This window comes from Somniosus microcephalus, chromosome 12, assembly GCF_052327205.1.
Source record: "Somniosus microcephalus isolate GS21.2 chromosome 12, FLI_Smic_1.0, whole genome shotgun sequence".
In the NCBI taxonomy this organism is placed as follows: domain Eukaryota; kingdom Metazoa; phylum Chordata; class Chondrichthyes; order Squaliformes; family Somniosidae; genus Somniosus; species Somniosus microcephalus.
This window is the reverse complement of record NC_140998.1, coordinates 54,344,836-54,358,863: the sequence shown is the minus strand read 5'-3', so window position 1 is coordinate 54,358,863 and position 14,028 is coordinate 54,344,836. Positions and strand designations below refer to the sequence as shown.

The 14,028-nt window shown below is 40.5% G+C and overlaps 1 protein-coding gene across 4 annotated transcripts in view; it reads left to right on the top strand.

The window, feature by feature from the left end:
- The first annotated feature begins 1,859 nt into the window (after nt 1-1,859).
- Nucleotides 1,860-14,028, top strand: part of ptpn21 (protein tyrosine phosphatase non-receptor type 21) — a 58,158-nt gene continuing 45,989 nt past the window's right edge. Inside the window, exons 1-6 of one of the 4 annotated variants that reach the window (XM_086002892.1) lie at nt 1,860-3,161; nt 6,866-7,035; nt 8,082-8,179; nt 11,007-11,074; nt 11,494-11,564; nt 13,868-13,955. In XM_086002892.1, the coding sequence (XP_085859018.1) occupies nt 2,982-3,161; nt 6,866-7,035; nt 8,082-8,179; nt 11,007-11,074; nt 11,494-11,564; nt 13,868-13,955 (675 nt within the window). In that variant the 5' untranslated portion in view covers nt 1,860-2,981. Of the gene's footprint in view, nt 3,162-6,865; nt 7,036-8,081; nt 8,180-9,690; nt 10,339-11,006; nt 11,075-11,493; nt 11,565-11,593; nt 11,896-13,867; nt 13,956-14,028 lie in introns of those variants that run through there. The other 3 variants (XM_086002893.1, XM_086002894.1, XM_086002895.1) reach the window with 3 other exon arrangements.

Below are 14,028 nucleotides of genomic sequence, written 5' to 3'. Positions count from 1 at the left end.
GTCAGCCCAGAGTTCCTCTGCTTCCATTCAGGAAGATGATGATTCACATTCAGCATCAGGCTCCTTATCAGCAACTCCTGGCCCACTTAGAAGGTTCTTTGATACAATGGATAACCATAGCCAGAAGAATGCAGATGAGTGCCTTGCTCGAGCTGTATATGCGACAGGCTCACCCCTCATGCTCACAGCCAATGTGTACCGGAAGAGATTTTTCAATATTATTCGCCCTGCATACTGTCCTCCCACCAGACATGCTTTGTCTACTTATTTGCTGGAGGCTGAGTATAACAGAGTCCAAGGAAAGCTCAAAGAAACGATAGAGATGGCAGACTGTGTTGCAGTTATCTCAGATGGGTGGTCAAATGTACGAGGGGAGGGCATCATAAACTACATTGTCTCCACTCCTCTCCCAGTGTTCTTCAAAAGCACAGACACGAAGGACAATAGACACACAGACATATACATTGCTGATGAGCTGTAAGCGGTCATCAATGATCTTGGATCACAAAAGATCTTTGCAGTAGTTACTGACTGCTGCGAATATGAAGGCTGCTTGGGCTCAAGTGGAGGAGGCCTACCCTCATATTACGTCTATTAGGTGTGCAGCTCATTGGCTCAATCTGCTCCTCAAGGACATTATGGGTTTGAGAACCATGGAAGCACTGTACAAGAGAGCCAAGCAAGTTGTTAAGTATGTCAGGGGAAAACAGGTAGTTGCAGCAACCTACAACTCCAAGCAAATGACAAAGAACAAGAACACCACACTGAAACTGCCCAGCAACACTAGATGGGGTGGCGTTGTCATAATGTACAACAGCCTTCTGGAGAGTAAGGAGTCGCTGCAAAAAATGGCAATATCCCAGTCTGGGGATATGGAAACCACCATCAAGAAAATACTGCTGGATGATGTGTTTTGGGAGAGAGTGGTTAGCAGCCTTAAACTACTCTCACCAGTAGCATCTGCAATTGCTCAGATTGAAGGAGATGACGCTGTCTTGTCAGATGTTCTCAGGCTTTTTACTGATTTAAAAGAACAAATCAGCATTGCCCTACCCACATCCCTGCTGCTCAAAGCAGAGGAGAAGGCAATTGTTCAATTCATACAGACGCGTCAAGAATTTTGTGTCAAGCCGATTCATGCTGCAGCATACATGCTGGACCCAAAGCATGTTGGGAGACCAATACTTTCTGGAGAACAGATCAACAGCGCTTAGTGTGATTTCTACCCCTCACGCCACCTCAGTCTGGACGTGGGCAAAGTTCTCTACCAAGCAAGGTCTTTGGAATGGGGACAGGATATGGGAATCATGCAAGCATATCAGTGCACATACCTGGTGGAAGGGATTTTGTGCATCTGAGGCCCTGTCACCCATTGCATCGGTAATACTCCAAATCCCATCTTCATCAGCGGTCTCTGAACGAAACTGGTCACTTTTTGGGAATGGGAATACGCATCCAAAGGTGCGCAACAGGCTGACTAATGAGAGTGGAGAAACTGGTGGCTATCCGGGCGAACCTACAACTTATTGAGCCAGATACAGAAATGTCCACCACACAGCTAGACAGTGACACAGAGGAGGAAATGGACACGTCAGAGTCAGAGAATCAGGAGGAGCAATGATGAGTAGAAGACTCAAAGGGACAAAATAAGGACAAATTACAGGCTAAATAAGCTGACGCTCATTTTATTTTATTTTAGATGAGTCCTTTTTTGTCAGGGTTCAATAAAGTTCAAAATTACAACCTAAATAAAGTTTTGAAAGCCTGTTTTTATTTGTATGGAACAGTATGTCTATTTTGATGACAAAGATAAGGGTCAGAGACAAAAACCATCAGTGTGCAGAAAAACTCTAAATTCCCATGGAAAGCTTCCTCTTTTAAAAATTCCTGGAATTTTGCAACCCTAATGTTTGGTTAAATGTTCTTGGTGGATAATTGTTGATATTAGTTTTACCTGGGTCTGTGTGCCTGCCAACGGAAAACATATTTAATAGCATTAATGCTGGCTGGCAGTTTATGGATGATGGTCACCCAGAATTGGAATTGCAAGAATAATATAAAATCAGCTATATAGCAAGAAATCGAATAGGATGGTTATTGCCACCTTTTGCCTTTATTAGGTCACATTAAAATGTTCAAATTCACAGAAAAATGTAAAGTTATTAGTTCCAGCGCAAAGGTGAAGTTGCACTTATTTTCTTAAGTTTAGATGCAGTCTCGCGGCCTGGATGCTAACTGAACTTGTGTGAAGTTTTGATTTTAGAAAATCTGAGTAACTTAAACATTGCACAGCACAGATCTTTGCCAAGAGTGATTTTCCTGTCTGTAAAGTAAATCTAGTACAGGAAACTTCGAGATATCTGACACCGACGGGACCGGTGTGATGCCGATCTATGAAAACTCCCGGACAGACCAGTGCTAATGTTGAAGGATACAGAGGTTTTCATCTCCGTATCTGACAACAAACACTGTTGCTCAGCAACAGCTTGTAAACAGTTGGCCTGTACCTTGGAAGCATCTCTGTAGCTTAGCAACAGCTTCAGAGAGGCTTTCCAGAGACTGTTTAAAAAAAAAAAAATGCTAGGAGAAGAAAAAAAAAGAAAAAAACCTAACAAAACGGTTGCTGATTTCTGCCGTTAGATCGAGGTTTCCGGACATACAACCTCCGGACAAACCAAAGTTTCCTGTACTTTTAATTCTCACCAGGTGTGAAAATTCTTAAAGGGATAACTTTTCTCCTATGAAGTTAGAGGCTTAACCCATTTGTATTTGAAATAGTATTTCCTTGAAGGAATGAGGAAGGCTTCACTTATAGCTATTCATCCACTACTTTTTGTTTTGCAGGGCAACGCTTCCCAGATACACGTGGATAAATCTTCTGCTATTAGCTGCCGGATGACTTCTGCAAGTACAGTAGAAATCAAATTGATGAGCAGAGTGAGGGAAAAAGTACAAGAAATTTAAATTAACTTTATTTTGCCATGCCATTACCTTTTGGGATAAAATTAAAAAGAACACGAAGATATACCGTCTCCAGTAAGAGCTGTTTGGTTGTACGGATCCAGCTACTGGATAATGGATTTCTGGAATTCACCCTTTCTGTTGAAAGCACAGGTCAAGAATGCTTGGAAGCTGTTGCACAGAGATTAGAGCTGAGAGAGGTGAGGCATCTGATTTATAGAGCAAAAACAATCAGTATAGCATTTTCTTTTAGCTCGTTAATGCCAGGATTATTGTTGGGATTTTGGTAAAGAATAATGGTCAGCATACTGGTCTTGGTAGGCAATGTTCAACCTTGTACATTGCTGCCCAGTGTTATACAGGAAAATATAAAAAATTGAACATTTGGCTGATTTTTGAGTGCAATGGCCCTTCATTATCTTATGAAGGCAATGTTCCCTTCAGTCACTTTTAGCCCTTTCCCCAGTTGCCTCTACTCGTAATGCATCATCTGTAGTCAAGAGGCTTGCCCCAGGAGATGCATGAGAAAACCCCAACAATAATTTTCTTGGTTTCATCTCTGCAGCTTCACAGCAAGGCAGGAAACTTGTGGAACTAAGAGGCTTGTGGCAATTGTGGACACCAGTCCAAAAGTTCCACAGCTTTGTGGCATCGTGGTGTTCTAATGGTCTGTACTGCTAGCTAGTTACTTTTAATAATTACAATGGATTTGTTATTTTAAATCATCCATGACATGTTGCTCATCTGAGGCTAACATGATCAACCTGCACTAATTTTGTTCAGGGCAGGTAACAGAAACCTATGTAGTTGTGGATATCTTGCAGTGAATAGCTCTTTTAACAGAATGGAGTGTCCTGTTAAGTCAAATCAAAAATGTGTATTTGTTAACTTCTTCTGCTGTGCTTGTTAGCACCTTCTGCTGTGCTTAAGTGTGTCTGGGCACATCCGTGGAGTTCAACAGAACTCCAGGTTATTATAAAATAACAGAGGCTGGCCCACTTGTTTGGGTCACTGGTTCATCTAGTCATGCTCATACGTGTTAGCCTGTGGACTCTGCAGTGAGAAACCTACTGAGATCCACAGAGGATATCACCCCAACTTGCCTTCGCAAGTTTCCATGAAAGGCTTCAAGCGGTGTTTAAAAGAGAGTTTAAACACTTTTTCTAGTGTATGGGTCAAAGTATCTGCTGATGCTTTGAACGTCGTGAATGTTTGAAAGCCAATGGATTTATTATTTATTGTTTTTTTTTAATATGGGGAAATGATTTAAGTGTGTTGCTTTGCTTCAAAAGAATGGAAATATGCCAAGAAACAGACTAGAAGTGAGCTGTGCTTAAGGCATGCTGGTCCTTTGGTTATCCTCACTATAATTTATAGGCCCATTATGCTTTAAGTGCTTTTTGCCAACACTGAATACACTAATAAACTGTGCCACAGAGTTACAGGGTGTCTTACTTTACAGTGGCCCAGATTTTCCTGTCAAAATAACAATGCAACAACGGTGCTCGCTGTTACTAATATGCAAATGGTACAGCATCTGCAGGCGAATGCCAATTTGAGTACACACCCATTATCCCTACTCTTTGTCTCCTACCTCCTAACCAATTCCCTATCCAAACAAATAGGTTGCCTCCAGTTCCATGCACACTCATTTTTGTTAACCGTCTCTTATGTGGAAACTTGTCGAATGCCTCAGGGAGTCCATGTAAATAACATCCACAGACACTCCCTAATCTACCACATTAATTACCTCCTCAAAAAAAATTCAACTAGGTTTGTTAAACATGACTTACCCATTACCAATCCATGCTGGTGCTCTCTGAGCTTACATTTGTCCAAATGCTCAGTCACTTTGTCCCTAATAACAGATTCTAGTAACTTCCCTACAAACGACGTTCGACTAATAGACCTATAATTTCCTAGTTTATCTCTTACCCTTCTTAAATAGTGGATTAACATTGGCAATTTTCCAATCCAAGGGGCAATTCCTGAATTGCAAGGGTTTTGTAAGATCATGATGAATGCATCAACAATTTCCTTACCCATGTCTTTTAATACCCTGGGGTGGAAACCATCGGGTCCTGGAGATTTGTCTACCTTTGATAACATTTGTTTCACCATCGCCATGTTTTTTTTTTACTTGTATTGAATCTAGTTAGTCCCTCCCTTGATTTAGTTTTAGTTTTCCTTGGATCTCTGGTATTTTATTCTCATCCTCATCCAAGACTGATACAAAGTAGCTAAATAATAAGTCTGCCATTTCCTGATTTCCAATTACACTATCACCTGTGTCTATCATTAAGGGGCCCACATTACTCTTGGCCACCCTCTTGCTCTTAATATATTTGTAAAACCCTTAGTTTTGTCCTTGATATCCCTCGCAAGCTTTTCTGATTTTCCCTTTATGTGGCTCTTACCATGTTCTTTGTATCCCTTGCCATTCTTTTTATATCTCCTAGTCCACGGGATCTCTACTGTTCTTTCCCTTAGTATAAAACTAAAAGAGCTTATACAATCTCTCACTTCCTTTGTTAACTAAGCTTGTGGGCTGGGACAGAAATTGAGTCTGATGAAGTCAACTTTGGATAAACCTGAAAATTATAATTGTAAACAGAGCCAATTCCTGTTTGGCTTGAATCATAGTTGCACAAAGCATGACAAATTATATATCTCCTCATCTTCTTATAATCATATTGTGGTTTGTTGAAGCAAGTTGCATTACCTAAATGTATTTTCATTACATATTCACTTTGCACTCAAGACAATTCTCTATTGAATTTGGTACTGAAACACCAGGTCCCGAGATGTATATGTGTCATTCTTGTGATGTTATCGTGCATATTGCATGCTTTGTGTTATGTACAGCACACACTGTGCGTTGGACATTCTGAATATGAAGTACTGTATCTTGGAACTTGATCTTCAGTGTGAAGTATAGCGAACAATTAGGGGGGGGTTGGAAAAATGGGGAGAGAATCTATTTTTACTGATCCACCAGCCTGAAAAAAAAAAATCTGTTAAAAATCGCTAAAAGCTGACTTTAGTGAACTGATCAGTTAAAGACTGGTGATCAAAGATGGGTGGGGCAGCATTGTTTAAAATGTAGCTTTTTAACACACACTGCTTACTTCAATAGGGTCTGTTAACTTGGTGTGTATTTGTGGGGCCTGAAATATAATTTAAAAATTGCAAAGTAGTTCTGCTTATAGAATGCATAGTGCAAACCTCTTACTTTATATAAAAAAAAAAAAAAAAAAATTTAAATGGAATTTTGATGTGGTCCATCATGTATCTTGTAATTGCTATCTGAAAGGTGTATAATTTTGAACCATTTTTGCTTTGGCTTAAAAAATGTACAATGCGAGTGTTTCCTTTTAATGTGGCAGGAGGTGGAACTAAACACATTTCTACAGCAGTTTCGGCTGTACTTTTGAGATGTCCAGTTGTGCACCCTCACATTTACCGTTTGCTTCAATCTTCAATATTCTTCCAGATAGCATTCTTTTAGATTGCATATATTTGACCAAGTAACCTATTCTTGGTCTTGTAATCTTTTCACAATTTGACATTTCTTTGCATTAGATTGGTATGGGGCTTGATTGATGCTTGTGAAAACCGGAGAGACACAAATCTTGAGGCTCAATTTTTATTGGCTATCCGCACCAGAAAACCCTCAGCACCTGCAGAGCTATATTCTTCAAGTAAAATTAAATATGATAGCTGATGCATTTGATTCTGCTTAATAGAGTTTCTTTTTATCTTTCCAGTTAAAGTGAACATATTTTTCACTTTGTTTTCATTTGGCATAAGTGCCAGCAGTAATATTGGGGGGGATTGGAGGACTCTTACTGCTTGTGTAATGTGGGTTGTAGGTTGGTTGAGTGATGATTTTTCTCTTCTACAGATAACTTACTTCAGTCTTTGGTATTACAATAAGCAGAATCAATCTCGATGGGTGGATCTGGAAAAGCCCATCAAAAAGCAGCTGGATAAATATGCCATTGAACCTACAGTTTATTTTGGTGTGGTATTCTATGTGCCAAGTATTGTACAACTTCAGCAGGAGATTACAAGGTATGGGACATTAAGGCTCAGTACTAGATTGTGTTTGGACAAAATGCCTCAATACAGTCTTCAAGTTAGCACTTAAAACAATTGTCATCGATTACCTCAACCTTGTTCGATTATTAAGTAGGAAATTCAATGCATTGTGTACAGCATTTACATGTCCAAGATTCAAAATGGAATAGAAAATGCTGAAAGGGTATCGACCTGAAACATTGGCCCAGAAATTCGGGTCTCCACAGGTGAGTATGCATGGGGTACTCACCCGTAAGCCCAATGGATGTGCCGGTTTCGTGCATGCGCGGGAAACCGGCACTTCCGTTCCCGTGAAAGAAGGGGTTAAGAGGTGGAACGCGTGCGCAGGAGAGGCAGCGCGTGCGCATCGAACTTAGTTTCTTTTGCAGGTTTTCCCGGGAAGGTAAGTCTCCAGAAGTTAGACATGTAAAAAGCAGCCGCAAGGCCTGCTTTTTACAAGGTAAGTGGTGAATTAATTAAAATTAAAACATTTCTTCCACAGGTTTATTATTTTAAAATACTTTAAAGAAAGGTAAGTTTATTTTTAGCCCCGTTAGAAAATAAAATTATTTTTTTCAAAAATTTAAATTATTGTTTAAAATAGTTATTTCATGTAATTTATAGTTTATTTTAAAAATGTGATTTAAAAAATAAAAAAATAAAAATTATTTGAAGATTTAGTGATGTTTTGGGGCTTATAGTATTTATAGGTTTGACAGGTCTTCCTGTCAAATTTATGAATGAAGCATTCCCTGCTACCATTGGCTCTCCATAGCCCACGTGATCCCAGGGGACGCATCGAACTAACTGCGCCCCTGGGATACGCAAGCACTGCACGCCGGCAGTTGGAGGAGGCCCAGGATCGCAATTCCACGGGGGCCCACAGCACAACGGCCGGCGTGCAAGGTAAGTGCAGGTCGGGGGCTTGCACCCGCGGGAAGCCCCTGACCCGAATTTCTGGGCCATTAACTCTGGTATAATTAGGGAAGAAAATTGTGTATGGGGTTAATTATTTCAAGTGCTGCAATTTGTTTCTGCAGATACCAGTATTATCTTCAACTGAAGAAAGACATTTTAGAAGGTCGCATACCTTGCACACTAGAACAAGGAATTCAGCTTGCTGGTCTAGCTGCACAGGGTAAGGAAAGATTAATTGGTTGATAAATTTCCTATTTGTGAATGGCAAGTAACCTTAATACAGTCTCTTAGGAAAAATATGAAAGCCACATATCTGTTCTGGTTTTCCAATTGATTTTATCTTCTATACTTCAAGTCACTGGACGAGTAGATCCATCTCCGGACAAGGTGTAGCATGTAGTTACTGTCCTTATTTTTCCCTCCCCTTTGCCAACATTGTACATGTTCCTTCCTCGGTTACTGTCTCCCTCCCTCTCAAAATCGCTATCATTTCTACTCCCCCACAAAAAAACCAACCATCGACTCCTCTCTCCTTGCAAACTACTGCCCCATCTCCAAACCTCTTACCTCTCCATAGTCCTTGCACATGTTGTTGCCTCCCAAATGCATGCGCATCTTTCTCATGACTCCATGTTTCAATCTCCCCATTTGAGTTTCCATCCCTGCCACAGGACAAAAATGGCCCTAAATAAAAGTGCAAATAACATCATCTGTGATTGTGGCCATGGTGTATTATCCTTCTTGTCCTTGTTGACCTCTCTGCAGCCTTTGATGTTGACCACACCATCCTCCTCCAACATCTCTCCAATGTCCAGCTGACTGGGACTGCACTCACTTGGTTTCACTCTTGTCCATCCGATCCTAGGCGCAGTATCTCTTCCTGCCCCATCACCATTGCTTTGCAAGTTCCCCAAAGTTCTATCCTAGGCCTCCTACTCTTCCTCAACTACATGTTGCCCCCTTGGCAATATCATCTGCAGAGATTGGATCAGCCTCCACATGTACACTGATAACACCTGATCATCTGTCCACTGCCTCTGTGCTGTTGGACAGCTTTGTCTTTCATCCGCCTTGGATGAGCCACAATTTTCTCCAGTTAAACAATGGGAAGACCAAAGCCATTATCTTCGGCCCCTGTCACAAGCTCCGTACTCTTGCCACTGTCATAGACTGAACCAGACTGTTCACCATCTCAGCTCCATATCCTGTGCATCAGAAGGACTGCCTATATCCACCTCCATAACATTGCCCACCTCGGCTCATCCTCCTGTTGAAATCCCTTCATGACCATGCCCCATCCTATCTCTGTAACCTCCTCCAGCCATACTCCCCCCCCCCCCCCCCCCCCCCCCCCCCCCCACAACCCCCGGAAAACTTTTCCTTAAGCTGTTGGTCACCTCTTCTAATTTTTCCTTTGGCACAGCAGCTTTTTTTTCTGACTTATGCCTTTGTCAGATGCTTTGGGATTATTTTATTTATACACAGCATTCAATTTTATTTCAGTTACACGTTTGCTTTTTGTTGCTTGCATTAATACCACTCTGAGGAAAGTGTAATCCCAGAAGTTTTACTGTTATAGCATATCTTTGTTCCAACTGTTCCAATGTCTGTGCTATATAAATGCTAGGTAGTATCATAAGTCTAACCAAGCTGTTGGACCAAACCCAACTGAAGAGATTGAACTTGTATCATAGGTATGAATAGAACAATTTCAATGTACGTTTGGATTCTGGGTATTATCAGGTCCAGCTGATAATGTATTGTATTGTATTTCCAGAATCAGTTTTTTTTAAACTGTTATATGAGCAAATATGGATATTCCTGCAGTCTAAATGCTATCTGTACTGTGTTCCTCTGAGAAATTGGAGCTAATATTAGGTAGGCTCACCTGTGAGTGCTTATTCTTTGTACAATGACTTGACTGATAAAGTTGTAATGTGGGACATTTGAAGTAACAATTTTTTAACATCTGAAGTATTGCTCAGTTAGAGGAATATTTAATTTGCTTGGTCTCTAACTGACTTGGACTTCTGGTTTCTTTTTCTTAAGTGAGCTTGTTTGTCTATCTGCATACATAAACATTGACTTATCACGTCCTTAATCTTAAAAGTTTAACCAAGTGATTATTTTTTGAAAATGAAAATCACTTTATTGCATCCTGGGTCCATTCACCCTATACTGACATTTCTTTGTGCAGCTAACTCTGCCAGTGAACCAAGATTTGTCACCTCAGATAATGCCAAAAATTAAAGTAATCATTGTAAAGAATTTGTAAGTAATGCCTCAGATCCATCTCATGAACATTGTGATGACTTTTAAATACCTGCACAGATTTGTACTAGACTTTGAAGTCAGCTTCTGGATTTCTTTCAATAATTGGTGAGCTGAGAACCACCCAGATATTTGTCTGCACTCTCACTGGCACAAACATCTTATTCTTAACAAGTTACAATACTTTTAACATTTTTAATAAGTCAGACAAGTGTCATACTCACCAGTTATTGTGTTCTTAATGAAAATGCATGTTCTGGAGAGTTTTTGTCTAACAATGCATCTGAAACTTGTCACCTTGTTCTTCAGAAATGCTCTTAGATTTTCCCATTCCACTTTCTTGCAACCCCCCAACCCTCCTCTTACCCCCCCCCCCCCCCCCTAAAAATTGTGCTTGATAGCTTGGCTTATTTTTTAAAACTGGGAACTACCTATTCAACCAATCTTGTGTACGTGTTCAGGTGTCAGTTCTAACGTGCTTTTATTTTGTTTTCAACAATAATACAAGCTTAGTATGCTACCACAGCATTCAATTTTATTTCAGTTACACGTTTGCTTTTTGTTGCTTGCATTAATACCACTCTGAGGAAAGTGTAATCCCAGAAGTTTTACTGTTATGATAGCATATCTTTGTTCTAATCTTAATATTTTCACTGAATTATGAAATGGATTTCAAACCCTTGACTATCAATACACTTTCCAGGTGGCAGTTTTTAGTGTTTGATTAGCTGTGTAATCTCTGATTCTTCTGTGATTTTTTTTTTTTTCTTCTTCAGCTGATTTTGGAGACTATGATCAGTATGAATCCCAAGACTTCCTATGCAAGTGTGATCTTTTTCCAGTTGTAAGTTCTGTTAGTGTTATATAATGCAGAAGCTTTTAAATGCAAAGAGTATTTGTGTTTGTTTTCTTCAACAAAAAGATTACTAGCTGTTACAAAGCAGGAAGCACTCTTTCTACCCAATCCTGACTTATCCAACTGTTCCAATGTCTGTGGTAGGTGAATATATTAATGGAAAGAAACTTGAAATTATTCAAGATAGTTTTATTTAATTTTACTGTTCAGAGAGTACCTAAGGTGGCATGTGAATACGTATTGTTATAGGGTCAGTAATTTTATAAAAGTTTAGACTTAATATTTATTTGTCCTATGTGATATTGAAATGAAGGTGAACAATTGATAGTGTTACGTCAAAGTTCAAGTTTAACTTCCTTTACTTAACAAGACTATTTTGTTTTATATCTACCCCCCACTCTCCAAAGAATTGGATTCAGGATGAGCGGATGCTTCAAGAAGCAACACAGAAAGTTGCTTCTCTATATCGGAAATTCAGGTGAAGTACATATTTTATATTGATCTTTCACCCCCCCCTCCACTGCACTGCTGAAGGATTCTGCCGAAATAGTGGGACATATATTCAGTCACCCATGTGGCAAAGATCCTGAGATCTCCGCTGTGTTGTGTGGGAACGTGTTTAGCCGAGACCAAAGGTTTCCTCTTAGAGATCAGAGAAAAATTAGAATGGAGTGAGGTCATTCAAGCTGCGCTTGTGTACCTCATCCAGCAGATTCGGAGCAGCATTGCAGATGTCTGAGATCAGGCCATCAATCGCCTTGGCTACAGTTGTTGTGCGGCTCAGGGAATAAAGGAACCAGGAGAAAAATGTAATTTTATATTTTTTTAAAAACCTGTTATAGTAGTACAGGAAACTTTGGTTTATCCGGAGGTTAACTGTCCGGAATGCTCGATCCACCGGCAAAATTCGGGAGTCGGTTCAGTAAGTTTTTTTCTTTTCGTTGCTTTTTTTTCACCAGTCAGGCTCTGCAAGGTCTAGCTGAAGCTGCTGCTAAGCTACAGAGACGCTTGCAAGCTACGGCCGACTGTTTAGAAGCTGTGAGCAACAGGGTTTGTTGCTAGATACGGAGCTCAAAAGCGCCGTATGTTTTAACATTAGCGGTGGTTTATCCAGCAGTTTTGATGGGACGGCAACAGCTCGGTCCCGTCGGTGCCGGATATCACAAAGTTTCCTGTACAACATCACTGAGATCTGTGTCAGTGAATTTACTCAAATTAAGACATGTATAGGAAAGGACTTTACAGTAAAATTGTAAGAATGAAAAGGCAAGGATCAAATAAGTGAGACTTCTAGCAAAAGGAAAAGTAATACTTTTAAATGTAGAGATTTAAAACCTTTTTTTAAAAATTAAGGAGTGTGTGAGATGAGCCTTCTGGATTGCTTTTGTCCAGCTTTTTCTATTTTAATTGACGAGATAGAAACATAGAAGATAGGAGCAGAAGTAGGCCATTCGGCCCCTCGAGCCTGTTCCACCATTTAATGAGATCATGGCTGATCATCCAAATTCAGTACCCTGTTCCTGCTTTCTCCCCATATCCCTTGATCCCTTTAGCCTTAAGAAATATATCTAACTCCTTCTTGAATATATTTAATAAGTTGGCCTCAACTACCTTCTGTGGTAGAGAATTCCACAGATTCACCACTCTCAGGCTGAAGAAATTCCTCCTCATCTCAGTCCTAAATGGCTTACCCCTTATCCTTAGACTGTGACCCCTGGTTCTGGACTCCCCCACCATCGGGAACATCCTTCCTGCATCTAGTCTGTCTAGTCCTGTTAGAATTTTATAAGTTTCAAAGAGACCCCCTCTCATTCTTCTAAATTCTAGCGAATATAAGCCTAATCGACTCAATCTCTCTTCATACGTCATTCCTGCCATCCCGGGTATCAGTCTGGTGAATCTTTGCTGCACTCCCTCCATGGCAAGAACATCCTTCCTCAGATAAGGCGACCAAAACTGCACACAATACTCAAGGTGTGGTCTCACCAAGGCCCTGTACAACTGCAGCAAGACATCCTTGCTCTTGTATTCGAATCCTCTCGCTATGAAGGCCAACATACCATTTGCCTTCTTAACCGCCTGCTGCACCTGCATGCTTACCTTCAGCGACAGGTGCACAAGGACACCCAGGTCTCGTAGCACGTCCCCTTTTCCCAATCTATTGCCGTTCAGACAATAATCTGTCTTCCTGTTTTTGCCACCAAAGTGGATAACCTCGCATTTATCCACATTGGGCAGATGCATGGCAGATGCAGTATAATCACCCAACCTGTCCAAATCACGCTGGAGTTTCTCTGCATCCTCCTCACAGCACACACGCCCACCCAGCTTTGTGTCGTCTGCAAACTTGGAGATATTACATCTAGTTCCCTCGTCTAGATCATTAATATATATTGTGAATAGCTGGGGTCCTAGCACCAATCCTTGCGGTACCCCACTAGTCACTGCCTGCCACTCGGAAAAAGACCCGTTTATTCCAACTCTTTGCTTCCTGTCTGCCAACCAGTTCTCTATCCAAGTCAGTACCTTGCCTCCAATCCCATGTGCTTTAACTTTGCACGCTAATCTCTTATACGGGACCTTATCGAAAGCCTTCTGAAAGTCCAAATACACCACATCCACTGGTTCTCCCTTATCTATTCTACCAGTTACATCCTCAAAAAATTCCAGTAGATTAGTCAAGCATGATATTCTGGATGTTATTTCTGAAATCCATCTTGTCGTATTATGTGCGAAATTGAAGTTCACTAACTACTTTTATTTTTACTGCTTTATTTTTAGGGGTCTTACTCCCTCTGAGGCAGAGTTATTGTATCTTCAGGAGGTAGTGAAAATGGAAGGCTATGGCCATGAAAACTATACAGCCAAGGTATGAAATGGGGGGAAAAAAGTTGCAAATAAGATTAAGAAACTAAGGAATGTAAAATATTTTACACATGCTT